Source organism: Mus caroli, chromosome 6 (assembly GCF_900094665.2).
Source record: "Mus caroli chromosome 6, CAROLI_EIJ_v1.1, whole genome shotgun sequence".
Classification (NCBI taxonomy): domain Eukaryota; kingdom Metazoa; phylum Chordata; class Mammalia; order Rodentia; family Muridae; genus Mus; species Mus caroli.
This window is the reverse complement of record NC_034575.1, coordinates 108,407,369-108,430,542: the sequence shown is the minus strand read 5'-3', so window position 1 is coordinate 108,430,542 and position 23,174 is coordinate 108,407,369. Positions and strand designations below refer to the sequence as shown.

Below are 23,174 nucleotides of genomic sequence, written 5' to 3'. Positions count from 1 at the left end.
GCTACAGTGTACTTACATATAATAAATAAATAAATCTTAAAAAAAAAAAGAAAGAAAGGAAGGAAGGAAGGAAGGAAGGAAGGAAGAAAGAAAGGAAAGCAGAGGCTTCCCTCTCAAACACGTGCAGGGGCTGCAGAGGTGGCTCCAAAGTTAAGAGCGCTTGCTGTTCTTGCAGAGGACCCAGGCTTGGTTCCCAGCATTTAGATCAGGAAGCTCACAACTCCTGTAACTCCAGTTCTAGGAGACCCAACCCTCTCTTCTGACATCTGTGGGTCCCTGCTAACACGTGGGGGGAGTACATACACTCCTTCCTGAACATACGCATACAACTAATCAATAAATGTAAACAGATAAGCCTGGAAAGAACGTCATGAAGAGTGGGAGTGAAGTGGGAGGAGCCACCGTAAGACAGCAGTGACCACGTTCCAGCAAGTAAAGGCTCTCTTTTGTCTGATACGAGGAACTTGGGGTTCAGAAAGAGGAAGGGCCAGATCAGATAGACGGCAGTGTGTCAGTTTTGTAACCTGGGTCCAAACTGAAGGGCCCATTGCATATACCCATCTCGGGTTCTCTTGCATGAGTCCGTGATATAATCAGCTATGAGGCTGGAGGGTCAGAAGGAAGGTACAAGGAGAGGGTTATGCTGGCCTGGACTGCTGAGGTCTGACAAGTCTGGAAGTCTGATGGGACTTTGGTTCCCTTGGACAGGCTGTTCCTGATACACTGAGAGAAGAGGAGTGGACACCACAAAGGCAGTGGGGAACCCCTAAATATGGAGCATAACTAAAACACAGGACTCCAGAAAAGGAGAAATACTTTGAAAGTTGGCTGTCTTAGAAAAGCTGCTGTCTAGGAAAGAAAATTTCTCCCTTCTGCCGCCTTCTCTTCTGGGGGTTGGGCATTTTGAGGCAGGCTCTCACTGTGTAGTCCAAGCCACTAGGAATGCCCTATGCAGCTGAGGCTGACCTTGAACTTGAGGTGAACTTCCTGTCTCTGCCTCCAAGTATTGAGATTATAGACATAAACTACTATGTCCAGCTGTTTATAAAAATTATACAAAAATCTAAATAATTTCAAGTGTGGTATCTTATACAATAATAATCTCAAGTGAAGGGCTACCCTGTGCTAAACAGTGAGTTCTAGACATTGCAAAATAGACTGGGCTACAGAGTTTTTTAAAAGCCTGTTTCAAAAATCAAAAAGAAGAAAGTGTGTGTAGGGGTGTGTGTGTGTGTGTGTGTAGGGGTGTATGTGTGTGTGTGTGTAGGGGTGTGTGTGTGTGTAGGTGTGTGTGTGTAGGGGTGTGTGTGTGTGTAGGGGTGTGTGTGTAGGGGTGTGTGTGTGTGTGTAATCAATGGGTAAAAGTGCTTGTTATGCAAGCCTGATGACCTGAGTTTGACCCCCAGATTCCATGAAAGCCTCCACACTCAGGCTACACACCTTCAACCACACCCACATACCACAATTGATGATGATGATGATGATGATGATGATAGAAAGGAAAACTAGACTGGTACACTATACAACTATCATCTTGTGACATAGTTGTTTTAAGATAAGGTCTATGTAGGCTGGCCTCAAATTCCTGAGCCCAGGTATAGAGAGATGGCCGGCAGTTAAGAGAAGGTGCTGCTCTCACAGTGAGTGGATCAAACTCAGTTCCCAGTGCCCATGTGCAGGTTCACTACTGTCAGTTACTATAGCTCCAGCCCCAGGGGCACCTGAGACTTCTGGCCTCCACAGTCGCCTACACTCACGTACACAGATGCATACATATATACACAATTTTAAAGTAATAAAGAAAATCTTTCTTAAAAACAACCCCTCTGACGCACCTGCCTTAGCCTCCTGTGTAATGAGACCATAGCATGGTAGTACCACACCCAGTTCGGCATAATTTTGGGGGGAGGGGCAATCAGCACTGAGTTTTAAATCTAGGGCCTCATAGAGGCCAGGCAAGCACTCTACTGAGCTACAGTCCCAGACGTCTTTGTATTTTGAGTCAGGATCTTACCAAGTTGCCTCAGTGGCCCGGAGTTTACTTGGTAACCCAATCTGTGATTTTTTTTCCATCCTCAGTTTCCCCAAATAGCTGTGATTATAAACCTGTGCCACCAGACATGGCTTAGCATAGAGAGATTTTTTAAAAGTTGTTATAAAGTTAGTGTTACTCAATAAAAAAGACTGGGGAATACATACATGTGAATGAAACTAAGCCAGAGAATTTTTTAAAACTATCATTAACGTTTGTGGTATTCTTTTCTACTCTACTGTGAATAAATTTGTGGTTTACACATTACTTTGAAGTTACCATACAACATACCTGCTTAACTCCTAAGGACATAGTCCTTCTATAAATATCTCATATTCCCATCCATTACAAGCTGTGGAATATTCCACCCAGCAATTATATCTAATAATTTTTGCCATAAAAATATTTCTTGGGGGTGAAGGACGCATGGCTTAGTTAGCAAAGTGATTGCTGCATAAGCGTGAGGACCTGTTTTGCGTCCCTAGTACTTACGCAAAGAGCTAGGCTTGGGAGTGTGTGAGGCTGCTGAAGCTTGCTGGCCAGCCAGTCTAGCCACTTGGGGAGCTCGGGCTTCAGTGAGCTAGCATGTCTCAAAAACTAGAGATCGATAGAGAAGATACCTGAGGTCAATCTGTGGCCCCTACGCATACACACACACACACACACACACACACACGATAAATGCCATGAAAGTTCATATGTAAGAGGCAATAAATGACCTTCCCTTTTGGTGTATTCTCTTCTTACTAATGAGACAGAAAATGGCCTAGGCTTACTCTATGCCCTTCAATGATCTATTAGGTTCTTGGTATGAATTTTATGTGTTGTTTATATAATAAAAAGATTAAACCATTGCCATCATTGTCCTTGTCCTCCTCCTCTTCCTCCTCCTCCTTTCTTTTTGAGACTAGGTCTTATTTTGTAGCCCAGGCTACAACTTGTGGCAACTCTCCCATGTTAGCCTCCCAAATGCTAGGATTACAGGCGTGAGTCACTATGTCTGACTAAGTACCTCTCCAGTCTGAAGTATGTTTTTGACTGTTTACCATGGTTTAGAGAAGGGCAAATTATACTTTCTTTCCTTCATGAAACAATTTTTTTTTTTTTTGGTTTTTTGAGACAGGGTTTCTCTGTGTAGCCCTGGCTGTCCTGGAACTCACTCTGTAGACCAGGCTGGTGTCAAACTCAGAAATCTGCCTGCCTCTGCATCCCAAGTGCTGGGATTAAAGGTGTGCGTCACCACTGCCTGGCTGAAAGAAATTTTTTATTTTTACAAATCACCTTGTTCATCTTTGTGTGTGTGTGTGTGTGTGTGCGTGTGTGTGTGTGTGTGTAGAGCTCCTTATGCTGCTTTGTTCCTCTGACAACATGCTGGAGGTCAAAGGTAGCTACATCATTCAGTTACTCAGGGAGATTCAGGGACTCGAGAGTTCCCTTCCAGGTAGAGAATCTTATTCTGGAAAAGAGATCAACGTGGGAAGAGAAATCAAGACAGGAGAGGAGAGAAGGCATGAACTCAGCATCTCCGGTCCTTAGAGCTTCCTTTGTTTTGTGCTAGCTATGTTGCCTAAAGGTTTAAGGCTGTGACTGTAACACTAAGGAGGTATAAGCAGACAGTCAGGAGTTCAAGGTCATCCTCAGACTACATAGCAAGTTTGAGGTCAACCTGGGCTACATGAAACCCTGTGTCAACAAAATAAATAGTGGGGCTGGAGCCATGGCTCAGTGGCTAAGAGCACTTGCTACTCTTGCAGAGGACTTGGGTTTAGGTCCTAGCACCCATCCAAAGGCTAACTACAGTTCCAAGGTAACATGATGCCTTCACACACAGGGTACACTTAGATACAGGTGAAACACACTTATACACACAAAATAAAAATAAATCTAAGGGGCTGGAGAGATGGCTCAGTGGTTAAGAGCACTGACTGCTCTTCCAGAGGTCCTGAGTTCAATTCCCAGCAACCACATGGTGGCTCACAACCATCTGTAATAGGGTCCGATGCACTCTTCTGCTGTGTGTCTGAAGTCAGCTACAGTATTCTCACATTATATTTTATAAATTTATAAATAAATAAATAAACAAACAAATAAATCTATGCCGGGCATGGTGGCACACGCCTTTAATCGCAGCACTCGGGAGGCAGAAGCAGGTGGATTTCTGAGTTCAAGGCTAGCCTGGTCTACAAAGTGAGTTCCAGGACAGCCAGGGCTACACAGAGAAACCCTGTCTCGAAAAAACAAAAACAAACAAACAAAAATCTATAAACTAAGTAAAAGAACAAAGGTTAGAAAAAATGAGGGCTGGCAAGATGGATTAAGAGTTAAAGGCACCCGGTATCAAACTTGACCTTTAATCCCTGGAAAAACCGGAAATGGTAAAAGGAGAGAATCAACTCCTGAAGTTGTTCTCTGGTCTCAGCATGTATAGGCATAGACACACAGACACACTCTCTCTCTCTCACTCACACTCACAGACACACTTACACTCACACACACTCTCTCTCACACACACTCACACACACACTCTCTCTCACACACACACACACACACACACACACACACACTCACACACTCTCATACACACACACACTTTCTAAAAGTGAGAATACCTAAATGCCCCTAGAAAAGCTTTAAAAGCAGGCAAAGAGTAAGAACATAAAAGGTGTGCAAGTAGAGATTGGCCAGGTGGCTCAGTGGTTAAGAGCACTTGCTGCTCTTGCAGAGAATCCAGGTTTGGTTTTCAGTACCCACGCAGTGGCTCACAATCACTTGTAATTCCTGTTTCAGATGATCAGATACACTCTTCCAGCTTTCAAGGGCTCCTGGGTGAGCACGGTTCACATACAAAACGGCAGGGTCACACACATAAGTAGAAAAGTAAAGAAATCTTTTTAAAAAGTTGTACTAGTCTTCAGAAGGACACTATCACCCAGTGGTGTTGTCATAGAGATAAACACAAAACTGTCCTGACACAACTCCCTGGCTCAATAGTATGTTGAATGGGTGGTGAGGAGACTAGAGGTGTGGTCCTAGGTCAGAAGTGGGTTAGGAATCTGAGATACTGAGATGTGAGGGAAGAAAACACCTCTTAGTCTCTGACCCTGCTCAAATCGCGCCTGTCCTTTGAGCCCTGGTTTATATGAAATCTTTTTCTCATGTTTCACTTTGTTTTGTTTGTGTACTTGTGTGTGTGAGTGTGCAAGTCTATGGCAGCCAGAGGAGGATGTCAAATGTCTTGACCCATCACTCCCCACCTTACTCCCTTGTACAGCATCCCTCTCTGAACCTTGGGGCTAGGCTGGTGGCATGCTCCTCCTCAGTTCTGGGGTTACAGAGGCACACAGCCCCCTCCAGCTTCTTACATGGGCTCTGAGTATTTGAGCTCAGGTCTTGTCCTTGAGCCGCTCACCCACTGAACCATCCCCACATCCTCCTGTTTTGTCTTTTCTTCCTCCCTACCCTTGAAGGAGAACCTCACCACCAGCTTGCTTAGAACATTTTGATAATGCACCTATCTCTGCCTCTGCAGTGCTAAGATTGTGTCAGACACCACACCAGCTTGTTTTGAACTAGTGTTCTAAGTACTTGCACACCCATTGCACAGAACTCTCAAGAAAATTTAGAGTCGGTCGTTAATAAGTCCATATCTCAGGGTAGAAACTGAGGCTCAGAAAGGTAGAGCATGATAAGGGTAGTTGACGTCAAAACCTTTCTAGCAATCTTAGCTCAGTCTTCTGAGGCCTGACCACTCCAGGACAAAGGAGGGCCAAACTGGGAGAAACAGAGGTTGAATTCAGGAGGTAGAGCTGCCCTAGACAGGCCAGGTTGCATCCTTTGCCTGGCTCCAGGGCAGACCTACCTCGAATTCCTGTCAGTTGATTCCCCTTCTAGTCTGAGCTTAATTTATTCCCAAAGAGCCTTGCATAAACCAAGTCGGGTCAGGTCCCTTGGCCCCAAGCCTACAGCCCCAGGAAGAGATATGCTCCACCCTCCCCACCCTGGCTCCCAGCCATGGGTCACATGGTACTTTGGTCCTCTTTGGCCTGCTTCCTTAAGGATCCAGATTTAACTCCATCTCCCCCTTTCTACTTCTCTTCCCTAGTCTCTTTGAGCAGTACCTGAAAGTGTGTAGGATGGAAGCCTTAGCTCTGTTTCACTGGCATAGGTCCTCAGTTTATCTGCCTATTAAATGGGACCTTACAGCTTTTCATCAGCCCCTTTCTAGTCTTCAGCTCCTTTTAAATGGAAGGTGAGGAGAGAAGGGGAAGGAGACTAAGAACTCTAAGGCAGGTCCCAGAACTATTTTGAAAACAATGCCAGGTTCAGACTGGCCAGCCTCTGGCATCTCATAAATATTGGTTCAAAAATCATCTGCTTCTAACTAAGTGCTGATTTCAAGACCATCTGTGGACCTCACTTGTCTCCTGCTGACGACCAAAGGGCACACAATCATGCTATAGGGCCTGTAACAGAACAACTGGGCCCCCTTCTCCAGTCCGAGAGTGCTCGTCCCTAGTCCCCAGGTCCTCTGCTGCAGGCTCCTCCTCCATTGACATCAGAGCCGCAGGCGGGCCGAGGGAGCCGAGCCCCAGCCGAGCGCCAGCGACTGAACAGGCAAACTGACCAGACACAGACGCGGCTGCGGCGGGAGCTCCGCACCAGCCACCTCGGCCCTCCCTCGCAGCCAGCCCCGAGGCGGGGCAGCCGCAGGTACAATTGAGGGCTGCCCCCGCTCTGTGCAGCGGGGCGCTCCAGCCACAAGATACTGAAGCCCAAGGGTGGGAGGGGCGCCTGGCCCCTGGACGGACAGACGGAACAGGGCTGGGCCTTTCTCTCCCATCTCCTGTCCCAGGCCCTTTAGGTGCTACGTGACCTCCATGGATATTGCCTGGATATCAGAAAAGGGTGGGGAAGGGTCTGCGTGTGCGTGGTGTATGTCCAAGCGCTAGGCCTGACTGTGGAAGGGCGTGGGCATTTGGAAGTGCAGATCCGGGAGGGCACGTGAGGGGTTCCCTGGAGCAGGAACGTGCTTCAGTTGTGTAAAGGTATCTGGGAACTCATTTCTGTTGTTGCATATGGTGTTCAAGGATACACACACACTGCTGTCTGGCTTGCACGGTAGAGTTCAGGGGAGGTTTGGTCTTGCTCCGAGGGGGTTTAGTTAGGCAGATTGTTAAAGCTTGGTTTGCTGTGTAGGGCACTGGGCTGAGGAGTTGGAGGGCATAGACAGGACTAAGTTGCTATGTCTGGTATGTGGGAACGGATGCCACCTTGTTCATGTGTGCATGGAATCAGTCCTGTAGTGTAGGGTCTGGGAGAGGGATGTTTTGGATGAACAGGTAGGTGTGAGTGGTGTATATGAACATGTGTGTTGATGCTGGGTATATGTGCACAATCAGGTGACATGGTGTACAATGTGATGGATCTAGCAGGATGGTGTCATGTACGTGCTGATGTGGAGTGTCTGCTGCAGGGTGTGGAACTGTGAGGGTCATTAGTGCTGGCATCCATGTGGGTTTAACTTTACGTGGATTTACCATTGCCTCTTTCATCAGAAAACTTGGGATAGCTGGCCAATGCTCTGGGAACAAGATCCCACTCAAGGAGTGGAGTCTCAATTCTGGTCAGGGTGCCTTCTCTTCATTCTTCCCAAAGGAAGCAGGAGGTTGCTTTCCCAGAGCTCTAGGGCATGAGGGGCTCTGTTCTGGCTTCAAACTCAGTTGATTCTGAGATGTTGACTTTTCTGAATGATTCCCCCAGTCTAGTCTTCTACTGGACCAACACGTGACAGCCTTTGTCCTTAGCAAGCTTAGCTGGGACTCTCTTGGGCAACTCTGGACTCATTCTATCCATCTCCAACCTCAGTTTCCGAGATTTCTCACATGATACATGAGGAGAGAACCCACCCTTTCTTGTAAGATGACACAGAGCTGTCTAGGGAAAGGTCCAAGATAGGTCCCCTCCAGGAGGGGACAGACAGGTAAAATCAGTTTTCAGGCTGCTGGGACACAGACAGGGAGTCAGGAGGGCTAGGTCTGGGGAGTTCCAGCTGTGGCTGATGTTGCCTTGGTAACAGTGAGAAGGAGCTATTTAAAAACGTGGCTGAGATATTGCTGGAAGCCCAGGCTGCCGGAAACCTGATTTCCGAGTGAGGAGGAGGAGGAGGAGGAGGAGACCCTAGTCCTTCCCAGAATGAGACCAAGGCAGCACTGCTTCTGGGCACAGGGGTCCTCTAGGGTGCCATCTATGCTGCTCTGGGGTCTCATATGCTATCTTCCTTGAGGGGAAGGCTTCCTTGGGTGTTAGGATTGAGAAAAAGACTGGGGCAAAACAGAGAATGAAGAATTAAAGGAATGCATGAATACTGAGAATTTCGCTACTATAAATGATTTTTTTCTAGGCATAAGAAGTTGCAAACATGCTGAATGAACATATGATGGGGGGAGGGAGGCTGAATGCCTGTTGCCAATGAACAGATCCAGGAATGAATGAACTCATGCTGGCTGCTCATGGGACATGCAGTAGATTCTCAGACAGGATAGGCCCTCTGAATCTCTCTCTCCATTTCCTTCCTAGGAGCCCTGGCTGTGGCTGGGGGGCAGTGGGCCATGCCAGGGGCAGTGGAAGGCCCCAGGTGGAAGCAGGCGGAAGACATTAGGGATATTTATGACTTCAGAGATGTTCTGGGCACGTGAGTCTCAGGATGGGGTGGTGGTGGGGTGACAGGATTGGGAAGGGCTTCGCTCCTGAGCCCGATGGCTGGAGGGGCTAAGCCTGGGGTGCTGCTTCCTCTGGTCAGCTGGTGAGCACTTACTTCCCTTTTCCTACAGACCTGGGCTTGTGGCAGCTTTGCATGGTGCAGACTAGTCCAGCCTTTTGGTTTTGGCTAACTGTGGGTAGGATGGGGCCTTTCTTGTCCAGTCATGGGGTCCTTATGAAGAGAAGGAAGTCCAAGAGAATAGAAGAACTATTTATCTAGATTACTGCCAAGAGCTGGCTATTCTGGCCTGGGTTTGGAAACTGAGGCTGGGCATGGTTGCTCTTCATGATGGAAACCCAAATATAACTCAAACCTGTTTTTTTCCTTTTATAAGTTGGTGCTAGAGACACGGACAAACACTCAATGATAGGTGAATGTGTATTATTCTCTTATTGAGGTTGTAGAGGCCAGAGTGGTCTCTTCTGCCTGGGTAACACTCCTCGAAGGACATGAGACCTTGGCTAAAAGATAAGATGGGTAAGCTTGTGCTTGTCAGAAAGGAGGAAGGTAATTCAAGGCAGGTGGAACAGTGCATGTAAAGGCTCAGAAGCCACTGCAGAAAGAGGCCGTCTTCTGGAATTCACAGTTAGGGCTGGGTTCAAGCAGTAAGAAATGGAAAGGGGCAGCGAATGCAAGGCCTTGAGAAGAGCAAGAGGTCATTTCACGGCACAAAGGAAGACATTTAAGACTGACCATCGCAGCCGGGCGTGGTGGCGCACGCCTTTAATCCCAGCACTCGGNAGGCAGAGGCAGGCGGATTTCTGAGTTCGAGGCCAGCCTGGTCTACAAAGTGAGTTCCAGGACAGCCAGGACTATACAGAGAAACCCTGTCTCAAAAAAACCAAAAAAAAAAAAAAAAAAAAAAAAAAAAAAAAAAAAAAAAAAAAAAAAAAAAAGACTGACCATCGGTGCTGGAGATGGCTCATCAGTTAAGAGCATTAGCTGGTCTTGCAGAGGACTAGGTTCAGTTCTCAGCACCGATGGTGGCTCACAACCACCTGTAACTCCAAATCCAAGGGTATGTATGTGGTTTGAACACACATGTAGGCAAAACACTTGTACACATAAAGTAACTAAAGCTGAAAAAAAGAAAAAGTAAAAAGGACTAGCCATCATGTGTGGGCAAACTGGAGAGCCAAAAATGGCAACCATGGTAATGGTGTAATTCTGTGAGGTTCTAAAGGGCATTACATTACCTACAACTCAAACTGAATCCATCAACCACACACATAATCAAGTATTTCAGGGGCAGAGTTCAGGCCCAGCTGGCTTGCATGTTACCAGCCTGGCTTCCTCTGGTTGGCTTCAGTTTGGAGCAGGCTCTCCCTAGGTACTGACAAAGATGACTGCCATCCACTCCAGGTTTACATCCTACCAGCTTATTCACTCATTCACAGTGCCAGGAAACTGTCATGTAAGTGACCAGCTACTGAGGTACTGAGGCAGGGGACAGACAACCCTGGCTGGCCATGTCTGGGTTATGTGAAGGACATAGGTGGTCATGGCTACGAGGAATGGAGGAGGGCAAGGAACTGGGGTTCTAGCTCCTCATCTTGCAAACCTCTGACTCACAGGGGTGCCTTCTCAGAAGTGATCCTGGCAGAGGACAAGAGGACTCAGAAACTGGTGGCCATCAAATGCATTGCCAAGAAAGCCCTCGAGGGCAAAGAAGGCAGCATGGAGAATGAGATTGCCGTCTTACACAAGTATGTGGCACCAACCCCTCCTCATTCCTCTAGATTACTGTAGAAATGGTTTGAAGTCTCGGCTGCACCGGACAAGAACTTGGCAGGGAGTGACTGGCCTAGAGCTAACCTCCCAGAGGAGACTGAGGTGCAGGGCTTCTTTACAGAGGATGAATCTGTTCATGGAGCCTCAAGGCTAACCCACCCATACTGGTGCTCACCTAAGCTCCTCCCCATACAGTGAAGCAGACGTATTTGCTGAGCCCCTGACTAAATTAGCAGCCAACCGACAGGAAACCTGTTCATGCTGTAAATCTTACAGCAAGCATTTGCTCCCAGTGCCTCCCACTTCCTAACTGTTTAGACAGAGAGGAGATGGTCATTTCCTTTCCCTAATTTGGGTGCATGGGATAATGAGGCCAGTGAGGGCAAGAGACTTGCCCAAAGTTACACAGAAAGCCTATGGGGGAGCCATGCCTTCCTTAGCCCCACGATCAATCACCACAGGTTCATTTGTTGAGTACTGACCTGATGCAAGCTCTCAAGTAGCGTGTAGCAGAGGCAGCGTACCGGGGCCCAGGTCTGTTTGACAACAGAAGCCAGTGCTTGCTTGCTAGTCTTTTCTTACCTTCTAGCACCAGCTTCCCCCCAGTGGGCTCCAGAACCTTGGTGTCCTGCCCTGGATGCAGGTGCCAGGGGATAGGTGCACCACCCTAAGCTCATCTCTCCTTTTAGGATCAAGCACCCCAACATTGTAGCCTTGGATGACATCTACGAGAGTGGGGGCCACCTCTACCTCATCATGCAGCTGTGAGTGGCCTGTCTGCCCACCCTCATCCCTCTCCCTGCTGCCCCACACTCTTGGCCACTCTCCGGTCCTTTGCTGCAGGGTTTCAGGTGGAGAGCTGTTTGACCGAATTGTGGAGAAAGGATTCTACACAGAACGGGATGCCAGCCGCCTCATCTTCCAGGTGCTGGATGCTGTCAAGTACCTGCATGACCTGGGCATTGTGCACCGGGATCTCAAGGTAGGATCTGAGGGGCCTAGTGAACTATATGCACCAGGGGAGGAGCTCTGTCTGTCCTGCTTTGTTTGTCTTTGGGCACCTCTCAGCCCCTCACTAAAGCCCCAGCTTTTCATTTGCAAAATGAACTACTTGTGACCCCCCACCCCCTGCTCCTCTTATTCCATCTTAGACAGGGACACAGGTAGGCTGGGCTGGCATCTTACCTTAACAACTTAGGTCTCTTTTCCTTATAAGGAAACATCTCTTTGTAGAGAACAAACAGGGCAGCAAAGCTTCAGAGAAATGCATAGGGGCTTACGCTGAAAATACTTCAGTCCAAGCCAGCTGTGGTGTTACACAGAGGCAGAGGCAGGCAGATCCCTGAGTTCAAGGCCAACATGGTTTACAGAGTGAATTACAAGACACACAGAGCCACACACATACCTTATCTCAAAAAATCAAAACCAAAATAAGTAGAACCTGGTTTGAAGACTATTCTTGTCATGCCCTAACTGACTCTTGGGCCAATCACTGCCTCCAGAGGCATTGGTTTCCTCCTTGGTAAAGTGGGCTTATTCAAACTAGACAGGCTGCATATGTGGTAGGGTTGAAATCAGCCAAGTACTTATCCAAGATCCAGCACAGAAGGTATTAAAGTAAAATTTGTTTTATAATACTGGGATTCCTGTAAGGTTTCTAAGTTCCATGAAAATCCTTCCTACAATCCCTTGGCTTTGTGTTTTCTAGAACTTACAGCCTTCTAGCTTCTAATGGATTTAATGAGCTAGCCACCATGGATTTTGGAGAAGCATATAGCACTGCTGGCCTCTGGCTACCTCTGACTACCCCTTCTCCTCTTTCCCACCCTCCAAGCCAGAGAACCTGCTGTACTACAGTCTGGATGAAGACTCCAAAATCATGATCTCTGACTTTGGCCTTTCCAAGATGGAGGACCCAGGCAGTGTGCTCTCCACAGCCTGTGGGACTCCAGGATATGTGGGTGAGGAGGGCCCTGGGTTGGGGATGGGGATGAGGAAAGAGCCAGGAGCTGTAGGGTAGACATAGGTCATCACCATGTGCTTTCTCTCCACAGCCCCTGAGGTCCTGGCCCAGAAGCCCTACAGCAAGGCTGTGGATTGCTGGTCCATAGGAGTCATTGCCTATATACTGTAAGTGGGGACACAGTCAAGGTGGCCTGTGACTAGTTATCTTCCCTGCTTTGCCCACTCCTTCTCTACATCTACCAGATAAATACTAACAGGCAGGGGTCTGGAGAGATGGTGCAGGCATGAAAAGCAACTGCTGCTTTTCCAGAGGACCCAGGTTCAATTCCCAGTATGCACATGGTAGCTCACAACCATCTGCAACTCTAGTTCCAGAGGATCTAATGCCTTCTTTTGGTCTCTATGGGTACTCATGTGCACACACATGGTACACAGACTTACATGCAGGCAAAATATCTCTATACATAAAAACAAACAAACAAAGTCTAACAGGCTTCAATCAGGAGATACCATGTGTCCAGTGCTGTGGGAGCACTGAGGAGTTAGCAGAAAATGAAACAATCCAAGTGCCTGCCCTTAAGAGCTGACATGTAGAAAGAATCAGTGAGTAAATAAATCTAATAGTGTCACCTGGTCAAAGTCACTGTGAAGATAAAATCAAGCAGGAGTAGGGAGATGCGGATAGATGTCACTTCAGATAGTCAAAGGCCTTTTGTGATGGTAAAATCTGAGTGGCTTTTGAGTGAGCAAATGATCCGGTTTAGGTGTTGGGAGAATGTCAAACATGAAGATCCTATGACAGCATGTTCAAAGGACAGAAAGCCAGTACCGCCAGATGGAAGTGAGCAAGACAGAGGACTTCCCGTGGGTCCCGTCTGACTCTTGGCGCTGCCCCAAAATGCTCTCCAAGCCAACGAGTATTCTTAAAGCGGACATGAATTCTCTCTCTCTCTGCCTAGGCTCTGTGGCTACCCACCCTTTTATGATGAAAATGATGCCAAACTCTTTGAACAGATTTTGAAGGCAGAGTATGAGTTTGACTCTCCTTATTGGGACGACATCTCTGACTCTGGTAACTGGGTCTTTGTCTTCTTCATGTAGCCCCTGCCTCAGGTCTTCATCTGCTCCAGGAGTCTCCTCACTGTCCTGCCTCTGTCCTGTTTTATTCCCAGACTAGAAGCAGATGTCATATGTCTTATCTTGGGTTCCCTCTGCTTGGCCCCTAATCTCAGAGCTCTGTAGGCATTCAGTCTTCCAATATAATATTTACAAAATTACCTCCCCTGGAGCTAACTCTCTGAGGCTTAAACAGCATTAATATTTCTATCTTCCATCTTGTGTCCCAGCCAGGGACCAGCTTGTGATGGCTGTAGTAGTTTACACACTAGTGTGAGCATACTGAATGGATTCTTCTGTAATTATGTTCTCAAAAAAGGAGGGAGCTAGAAGGCTGGAGTGTGTGGAGTGGGGCACAGGCAGACAGGCTTCTTGTTACATCTTGTCAGCTGCTATGTGAGGGGATGAGCACTGTCTTGGTGCCCACAGGAATGGTCACGCTGTATCTTTGCTTTTCTCTTGGGGCTCCAGCCAAAGATTTCATACGACATTTGATGGAGAAAGACCCAGAGAAGAGGTTTACCTGTGAGCAGGCCTTGCAGCACCCATGGTGAGAGCTCCCACTCTAAATTGTGTTAGGGTGGGACCTGGGGGTCCCAGGCCTGCCCCAATCCTCACAGGCAACTCTGCATATACCCCATCCTAGGATTGCAGGAGATACAGCTCTGGATAAGAATATCCACCAGTCAGTGAGCGAGCAGATCAAGAAGAACTTTGCCAAGAGCAAGTGGAAGGTACAGTGCTCAGTACCAGCTGCATACAGGACCTGCCCAGGAGGTTTTCCAAAGAACCTCTCTGTTCACTCAGCAAAGGCTTCCTGATCCCCAAAATCCAGAGGTGGCTCCTGGGCTCCATCTCCAGAGAAATATGATGTAGCCCATGGGACCCAAGGGTCAGAAAGGTGGCCACAGACCTATAGTTGACTAGTAATTAACCAGGTGTACAGAATATGCCTGAGGTAGAGGGAACAGAGTACAGAGAGGCCAGGATAAGAGAATGTGGCCCGCTGGACTAGAGGGGTTGAAGGAACCGAGGGAACTGAGTACTGAGCGGCCAGGCTGGGGAAGCTGGTAGAGGCTGCTGGGCCATTGAGGTCCTTGACTGCTATAGTGGGACACCCACCTAATGCAGAGGATGACTCCAGAAAGACTGAATACAGGAAAGGGCTTTCAGGATGCAGTGAAGGCAAGGAAGGACTCCTGAGAGGCCCAGCAGGATGTGTCATAGATGCAGTGTATGCTGGGGCTTGACTCACAAGCAGCAAGAGGAACACAGGAGTGGGTGAAAGCAGGAGGGAGACTCAGAAGAAACAAAGATGGGAGGCATACTGAGGGAGTGAGATGTCAAAGGCTGCCCCAACCTTCTGGTTAGGGACAAAGTGGACAGTGGTACCATAACTGTGATAATGATCCTGGCATAGGGGGTGACTGTAGCTTTGGACATGGTCATAAGCAGCACATAGGATATCTGGGTGAATATAAAACGATAGAAACAGGTAAGTTACATAACCTTTCTGCACCTCGGTTTCCTTCACTGAAATTAATGCTATTCCAGCACTTGGGGAGGGTGAGGCAGGATCAGGAACTACATGAAATCTTGTCTCAAAAAAAGTGTGGGTGAGATGCTGAGAACATAGCTCAGTTGGCAGAGTGCTTGCCTAGTGTGCATGAAACCCTAGTTTGGCTCACTAGCAGCATACAACACTGGACACAGTGGTGGTACAGCCTACAATCCCAGGCCTCAGGAGATATGAGGTAGAATGGAGGATAGCCAGGCTACACGAGAACCCATGTTAAAAGAAACTAATGATATTAACAATGCTTGCCAAAGCCAGGTGTAGTGACACACACCTTTAATCCCAGCACTTGGGAGTCAGAGGACAGCCAGTGCTACATAGTGAGACCCTGTCGCAAACAAAAACAGTGCTTGTCGTTCCTGGTAGGTAGCACACATATGCCTGTAGTCTCAGCACCCTGAGGCTGAGGCACAATACGTAGTAAAACTGTCTAAAAAGGGAAACAACATCACAGTGCTGCCTCAGAAGATGGTATGAGGATTTAATGAATGAATAACCAGGCAACACGCTCAGAGCTGTGCAGACACGTAAATGTTGGTTCCATGAATTATAGTTTTGGGTCCCTTTGTATGCATTTTATATATGTGCTGTATGTATAACTGAACATCGTTCAGTAACACCTTACAGAGTCAGGGAGCCTCTTGTTGCCGACCCTAAGCCCTTTAGGTGTCGTTTCAGTGTCCCTCCCCTCTTTCCACAGCAAGCTTTCAATGCCACTGCTGTGGTTCGACACATGAGGAAGCTGCAGCTGGGAACCAGTCAGGAGGGGCAGGGGCAGACTGGCAGCCACGGGGAGCTGCTGACACCAACAGCTGGTGGTAAGAACCAGGGTCTCGTGGAAGGACATAGGTGGTCCATGAGGAAGAACAAGGCTGGAGCTGGAGCCTGCTCTACAGCCACCCTTACCCTTTCCCTCTACACAGGGCCAGCAGCTGGCTGCTGCTGCCGAGACTGCTGTGTGGAACCAGGCTCGGAACTGCCCCCTGCACCACCCCCAAGCTCTAGGGCCATGGATTGAACATCAAGGAAGTCAGGGTTTCTTTCGTGAGAGGGGTTGGAGGCAGCCTGCTTCCTCCTCACTCCAGATCTGGGGAGTTTCTGACCCCACACCTCTTCACCCCTCCCCTCTCACTCTTCACTGCGTTTTCCATACAAATGTTTCTATTTTATTGTTCCTTCTTGTAATAAAGGGAAGATAAAACAAGACAGTCGGTTTGCTCAAATAGCTTCTTTTTTCTATTGTAAAAACTGACTTTGATTTGGGGTTCTGGCCTCTGAGGTGGGAGTGTTAAGTCTTTCTGACTTGAGACTTAGGGGTGGGAGGTGGGGGCGAGAGACAAGGGAAAGAAATGGAGAACAAAGGAAAAAAGACCTTTTGCCCCTGAGCCCTACCTAGCCCTCTGGCCTCTTAGATCCCTTTCTGCGCTTTGCTGGTGGCTCCTGAGACAGGCTTGGTTGGCGAAGGTCAGCACTGAACAGCACCTATGGGAGGGGCATAAGGAGTCTATGGGAAACAGGGCATGCTGAGGTCAGGGCTGGGGTCAATGGAGAATACTTGGGTGGGGGTGGTGGGAGTTATGAGAACAGGTAGCTGAAGAGACCAGGGGTCAGGCAGGGTGAAGGAAAGTCCTTTGGGGTCTGGACTAGGTATACTTACTGCTTGGGCCCAGCCAGCATAAGGTCCCCACAGATTCCGGAAAAAGTCTCCTAAATCAGAAGTGAGGAAACTACATTAGTTGAGCCACACACGTGCCCTCCATGCACAGAGATGGGAACTGGGGGAGAGATGGTTAAGAATGACAGATTCTCCAACTTCAGCCCAACGCCCCAGCATCACTCTCCTCACCCAGTTCTTTGTTGGCCAAAGGGCTCGGGCCCTTAGCCTGGGATGTCTTAGGATGCCAGCCGTAGTCACGATGGGCAATCTGCCATACATGGACATCCACGGGCACAGCCTGGGGTTTGTCAAGGGCCATTAAGCAGATGCAGTCAGCCACCTTTGACAAAGAGAGAACTGTTGTGGAGGAATGGCCGGATTTGGACAGCATCCAAAGCTATCCGCTTCCTCCTTCTTCTAAGGTAGCACTATTCTGCACTCTCAGTCAGTGTGCAGTAATTACCCATTACTTCTAAAAATAGCTCCAAGAAGACTTGTTCCTGAGTGAACATCTGTGTGGGCCGTACACTCATACAACCTGGGGAGAAGGTACGACCACACTCACCTCAGATAAGGAAAGTGGCGCTCTGAAGTGTCTTGGACAAAAATCACGCAGTGGAAACTAGGCAATCTCAAATGTAATGCCAGCCCCTTAAAAATTCTTTAAGTCAATGGAGCTGGGAAGATGACTCAGCAATTAAAACAAGACTACTGCCTGCTCTTCCAGAAGACCTGGGTTCAATTCTCAACACCTGCCTGATGACTTTCAACCGTCTGTAACAACAGAGTATGCACATGCCATGTGCTTACAGGTTCCCATGGAGACTAGAAGAGGGCATAAGATCCCGTGGAACTGGAGTTAGATTAGAGGTAGTTGTTGTAAGCCACCTGACAAGGAAGTGCTAGGAATTAAACTCAGGTCCTCTGAAAGAGCAGCGAGTGATCTTAACCTCTGCATCATCTAGCCAGCTCCTGAAAATTCATTTTAAGACACAGAGGAGAGGCCAGCCTGGTCTACAGAGTGAGTTCCAGGACAGTCCAGCCAGGGCTACACAGAGAAACACTGTCTCAAAAAACCAAAAACAACAACAAAAACAAAAGAAAAAAAGACATAGAGGAGTATAAAAAATAAAGATAAATTATAAATTCTAATAGTCTGATAGATCTATTGACATCAACAAAACATTCTGTAAGCACATGTAATGAAAAGAGAAGAGAAAGAAGAGAAAAGAAGAAAAGGTAAAATAGAAACATCTTTCCATCTGTCTCCCCAAAGGTAACCAGTATTAACTTTCCGCCTCTTTCCTTCCTGTGCTTTCTCCAGAAGCCAGGTCTCCCTGGGGTCTCAGCTGTGCCTTGTTTCTACCTCTTGTACTCTCAATGTGGGTAAAAAGGGCACGTCCTACCTCTCTGGACCCTCACCTTGGCGCCCACCCCGGGCAGGGTGCAGAGGGCCTTGTGGGCCTCTTCATAAGGGGCCACTCGAAGTTGCTGCAGCCAAGCTGGCCCACCTTGCTCTTCGAGGATGGCTTTGGCGCTGGCATGTACATAGCGGGCACGGTACCCCAGGCCCAACTTCCTGAGGTGAGTCTCTACTTCTGGACCTGTGGGAGTGTAGAGGGAAGAGCAGATATCCCCAGTCAGTTGCTGTCCTCAGGTTTGTGTGTAAGATGCTCCACCCCAGTGCTTTCCTAGGCACCTCTTCCCTATTTACTGTCCTCTAGGAGTCAGTGGACAGTTGGATGTGAAAGAAACAGGTAAGGCCTGAGTTCTGCCCCCATAAATGTCCTCTTAGCACCTCCTATTAGCTGGGCTCTGAAGCAGGTGCTAGGGACCCTTGCTCTGGGGGAATGCTCATTTGAGCACTTTGGCTTTATTCAAGAAGTGCTCTCACCCAGGGCCTACAAAGCTGCAAGAGCTTGGGTGATGGCCTAGCAGGTAATCAGCACAAACCTGGTTACCTGAGTTCAATTCTCAGAACCCATGTAAAATGCCAGATGTAGAGGTTCACATCTGTAAGGGCAGCACTCGTAAGGTGAGATGGAGGCACACACACTGACTGGCAAAGTACATTATGCCTGCTTTTCTTAAGGATCTCAATAATGGCACTGTACTCATTTTACAGATGGACACAGTAAGGGCACTGAAGGGGCTACGTGGGCTGGGCACAGGGTTCAGGAGTTAAGAAAACTTGTTGCCCTTACAGAAGACCAGGTTTCAGTTTGGCATCCATATGCTGCCTCACAACCATCTGTAACTCCAGTTGTACGGGATCTGACATCCTCTATTGACTTCTGTGGCTACCAGGCATGTGCATGTTATGTACATAAATACATTCAGGCAAAGCACGCATACAGAGAGAATTAAAAAAAAAAATCCAAACAACACTAAATCCAAATGTAACTGAGGAAAACACCTGACACTGATCTCGGACTTCCATAAATGCATGCATGTGTGCACTTGAACACATTTATGAACATACACCCATACACTACCTACCTACTCACCTACTGTGGTGGTTTAAAAGTGCTTGGTCCAGGGGATGGCACTTTTAGAGGGTGTGGCCTTGCTGGAGTAGGTGTGGCCTTGTTAGAGGAAGTGTGTCACTTCCTCTGTGTTCCTCTGTTAGAGGGGGTAGGCTTTGAGATCCTCCCTCTAGCTGCCTGAGGATGCTGAGTCTTCTCCTGACTGCCTTTGAATCAAGATGTAGAGCTCTTAGCTCCTTTCTCCAGCACTGTGCGGGCCTGGAAGCTGCCATGCTTCATGCCATGATAATACTGGACTGAATGTCTGAACCTGTAAGCCAGCCCTAATCAAATATTGTCTCTTATAAGAGTTGCCTTGGTCTTGGTGCCTCTTCTCAGCAATGGGAACCCTAACTAAGATGCCCATCAACTCTACCCCTCCAACACAAAGAATGGGCGTGGTGGAGATAGGACCTTTCACCCAGGTAGAGGATAGCACCTGAGTTCTTAAACTCATTTCTTTCCTTTTTTTCTTTTAAAAGATTTATTTATTATATGTAAGTACCCTGTAGCTGTCTTCAGACACTCCAAAAGAGGGCGTCAGATCTCATTACAGATGGTTGCTCTCTCCAGCCCCGCTCGCTCTGCCCTGTTAACTCCGGCCCAAGGATTTATTTATTTATTACATGTAAGTACACTGTAGCTGTCTTCAGATACTCCAGAAGAGGGTATCAGATCTTGTTACAGATGGTGATGAGCTACCATGTGGTTGCTGGGATTTGAACTCAGGACCTTCAGGAGAGCAGTCAGTACTCTTAATCACTGAGCCATCTTCAGCCCAACTCATTCCTTTTCAATGCCTCACAATCAACTTATCCCCCCTGCCCCAAACCCTTCTAAATATATTCTAATATTCCCATTCTATTAACAAGTCAAGCCAAGCTTAGAGAGGAAAATGCATTCCTTGACAACTTATGATTATTAAGCCAAAAGCAGATACTCAAAAACCACCCCGACTGAGAATGAACCGAAGTTCTCCTTACGATTTAGTCCCTAAGCATGTCTCCTAGCTTGGTCCTAATATCTGCTAACCAATATACTTTCCTCACAGAGCGAGTGGACTCACTAAAGTGACAGCAGCTTACAATTTCTACCTATTTCCTGTTCCAAAGACTGCTGGGTGCAAGATGTGTCTCCCTTTATTCTGTCCTCAGAATAAAGGATTCTGACAGGATATGTAACATCATTTTCCATTTCACAGACTCAAAACAGAAGCGAACATGTTAGTGTCAGAACCAGGATTCAGTCAGATCTAGGCAGTCTGTCTCAGATTATCTGCCTGTAAGTCTAAACTCCTGAACACTGTGTATAGACATTCCTCTAGCGAGGTACTGCATATACTGGCAAACAGCCATCAAGTGAGGTGCTGCTGTTTCAGAGATCAAGTCTGAGGACAAGTTATATCTGGGACTGAGCAGACTACTTCGCCCAGGACTTCTGGGTGGAGACAGTGTTTGGCACAGTGGGAAGCTCTGAGATGGGAGCTCATAGCTCGGGTAGAACTGAACAGATTGATCTTTCTGTCCAAATGCTGAAGGGGACAGATGCACCTACTCACCAGCCAGGGCATAGAGGTTTGGGAAGCCATGATAAGTGACACCATCAAGCTGAATGAGTCGAGGTCCAAAGGCCTGGCAGAGCCGTTCCACCATGCCAGTGATGCGAGCAATGTTGTTGTTGGAGGAACAGATGAAAGAGAAAAGGCACTCAGTGGGGTCTTGTCTCAGCAGTCTCACACCTAGAAAGCAGAAAGGTCGGAGCCTGGGGACACACCTCGCATCCCTCCACATCAGACACTACACCGTGAGGCTCCAGGGGGACCTGGAAGAATAAGGGACTGCTCGGGTCGAGAAATCACTAGGCTTCTGCCTTGTGGCATCCTGAGGGATCTGGGTGACCATCCCATTCCAATGAGAAAAAAAGCCACAACGCAAGCACCACATGAATAGGGCTTCATTTTGTGTCCTTTTCTTTCTTCACCAACGAGTAAAAGTGATTCAGTATAAAATGACAGAATGACGTCACCTGCTCCAGGACACACAGTCAGGATTAGGCCCCATATCTTTATCACTTTCCTGTGGATGATGATGATCATCATTATAATATTAACAATGTGCTAAGTAGAAGCACTTTAATAAGTAAATCTTAATTATTTGCTATTATCATGTGTGTGTGGCATAGAATGAACTTTTGGGAGTTGGTCCTCTCCTTCCAGTATGGATTGGGGCATTAAATTGCATGACAAGTGCTTTTATCTGATGAACCATTCTGGTGGCCCTGTATCTGCATGTTACGGAAGGCAAACAGAGTCACAGCAGAGTCACAGAGATATAACTTAACAAAAGCCACCGTTCCTGCCCCCTTGTACTCACCTTGAAATTTCTGGGCCACACTTTGGAAGTGGGAGTCTACAGAAGCCCAGTGGCTATATAGCTGTGCCAGACTGACATCTAGCTGAAAGTACTTGTGTAGGGCTTCCAGTTCCTCTAGGGTGGGCCTGCCGACCTGGCTGTCGTCTCCTCGGTACACAGTGCAATAGAGCTGGTCCTCGGTCTGCGTCAGTGTCCATACTTGATCTGCCAGCACGCCACTCCAGTGAGCAGGGCTCTGCTCCTTCCACCTGGGCACCCCAGCAGACAGCCCTAGCATTGTTACCCATCTTGAACTCGTTAAGGTCCTTCCTGTCTTACAAATGTCCCACCTGTAAACTGACTAATTAGTTATAAATAAAAGTGGTATGTTTTCTTTCTTTTTCTCTTTCTTTCTTTCTTCTCTCTCTCGCTCGCTCTTTCTTTCTTCCTTTTTTTCTCGAGACAGGGTTTCTCTGTGTAGCCCTGGCTGTCCTGGAACTCACTCTGTAGGCCAGGCTGGCCTGTAACTCAGAAATCTGCCTGCCTCTGCCTGCCAAGTGCTGGGATTAAAGGCATGCGCCACCACTGCCCAGCTAGTTTTCATCTTTGTTTGTTTGTTTGTTTGAGACAGGGTTTCTCTGTATAGCCCTGGCTGTCCTGGAACTAACTCACTTTGTAGACCAGGCTGGCCTCGAACTCAGAAATCCGCCTGCCTCTGCCTCCCGAGTGCTGGGATTAAAAGCGTGTGCCACCACGCCCGGCGTAGTTTTCATCTTAAAAATAAAAAACAAGCAGTACTGGGGATTGAACCAAGAGCCAAGTGCGTGAAAAGCAAGCACTCCTATTACTAAGTGCATCCCTCAGGTTCCTCCACTGATTTTTATTGCATGGTCCTCATAATCCTGCACACTCATCACCTCTACTTCCTAAAGAAGGTTAACAGGCAAACCACTGGTGCTTAGACTCCAAAATGTACTTTCATCTATTGCTCCCAAAATTCTCTGCATCCCGAGTGGGCAGCACTGAGAAGTCAGTATCCTAGGGAACAGTCCTCCCAAGTGCAGTCACTCACCGGAAGGACTGTCCAGAAGCTAAAACCAAGTCCAGACGCAGCTCAGAGCGTGGACACGGGATAGAGGCCCAGAGGGCCGGGCTGGAGCTTAGAGTGCGATGCCTCATGCTGCTGGGCAGCCAGGAACGGAATAACATTCGGCTAGCAGCCCCAGCCCATTACCGCACCGTCCAATCAGAACTCGAGTTTCCCACGTCCTAAAGCCTCGCACACATGTGACCATACACACCGGGAGTGTAGCACCTTGGGTCCTAGCTTTTGGATCTGGTGTAATTTTAATTTGACTCCCTGTTGAATTTGAGTCTCCCTCTCCTCGTAGGAAAGCCTCCTGCACGCTGCCAAATCCTTAAACTCCCCTTTCCGCTCTCCCGTGGGGCACGCCCCGCCTC

General features: G+C 47.9%; 2 protein-coding genes across 2 annotated transcripts; one reads left to right on the top strand and one right to left on the bottom strand.

The window, feature by feature from the left end:
- Positions 1-6,596: 6,596 nt before the first annotated feature.
- On the top strand, positions 6,597-16,388 carry Camk1 (calcium/calmodulin dependent protein kinase I). The gene is made up of 12 exons (XM_021164662.2): positions 6,597-6,742; positions 8,609-8,723; positions 10,367-10,498; positions 11,213-11,287; positions 11,367-11,505; positions 12,358-12,484; positions 12,578-12,653; positions 13,448-13,560; positions 14,076-14,154; positions 14,251-14,338; positions 15,881-15,998; positions 16,104-16,388. The coding sequence occupies exons 2-12, from the start codon at positions 8,641-8,643 to the stop codon at positions 16,196-16,198; spliced, it is 1,125 nt and encodes a 374-aa protein (XP_021020321.1). The 5' UTR covers positions 6,597-6,742; positions 8,609-8,640; the 3' UTR covers positions 16,199-16,388.
- On the bottom strand, positions 16,324-23,174 carry Ogg1 (8-oxoguanine DNA glycosylase). The gene is made up of 7 exons (XM_021164663.1): positions 22,786-23,174; positions 21,735-21,982; positions 20,921-21,100; positions 18,260-18,441; positions 17,027-17,177; positions 16,838-16,887; positions 16,324-16,662 (listed from the first exon to the last, which is right to left on the bottom strand). The coding sequence occupies exons 1-7, from the start codon at positions 22,920-22,922 to the stop codon at positions 16,573-16,575; spliced, it is 1,038 nt and encodes a 345-aa protein (XP_021020322.1). The 5' UTR covers positions 22,923-23,174; the 3' UTR covers positions 16,324-16,572.

Coding starts and splice junctions, on each gene's coding strand:
- Ogg1 (XM_021164663.1), bottom strand. CDS start 22,922: ATGTTATTCCGTTCCTGGCTGCCCAGCAGCATGAGGCATCGCACTCTA. Junction 18,442..20,920: donor AAACCTCTATGCCCTGGCTG/GTGAGTAGGTGC, acceptor ACACTCCCACAG/GTCCAGAAGTAGAGACTCAC. Junction 17,178..18,259: donor TGCCCGGGGTGGGCGCCAAG/GTGAGGGTCCAG, acceptor TCTTTGTCAAAG/GTGGCTGACTGCATCTGCTT.
- Camk1 (XM_021164662.2), top strand. CDS start 8,641: ATGCCAGGGGCAGTGGAAGGCCCCAGGTGGAAGCAGGCGGAAGACATT. Junction 13,561..14,075: donor GGACGACATCTCTGACTCTG/GTAACTGGGTCT, acceptor TTGGGGCTCCAG/CCAAAGATTTCATACGACAT. Junction 14,155..14,250: donor CAGGCCTTGCAGCACCCATG/GTGAGAGCTCCC, acceptor ACCCCATCCTAG/GATTGCAGGAGATACAGCTC.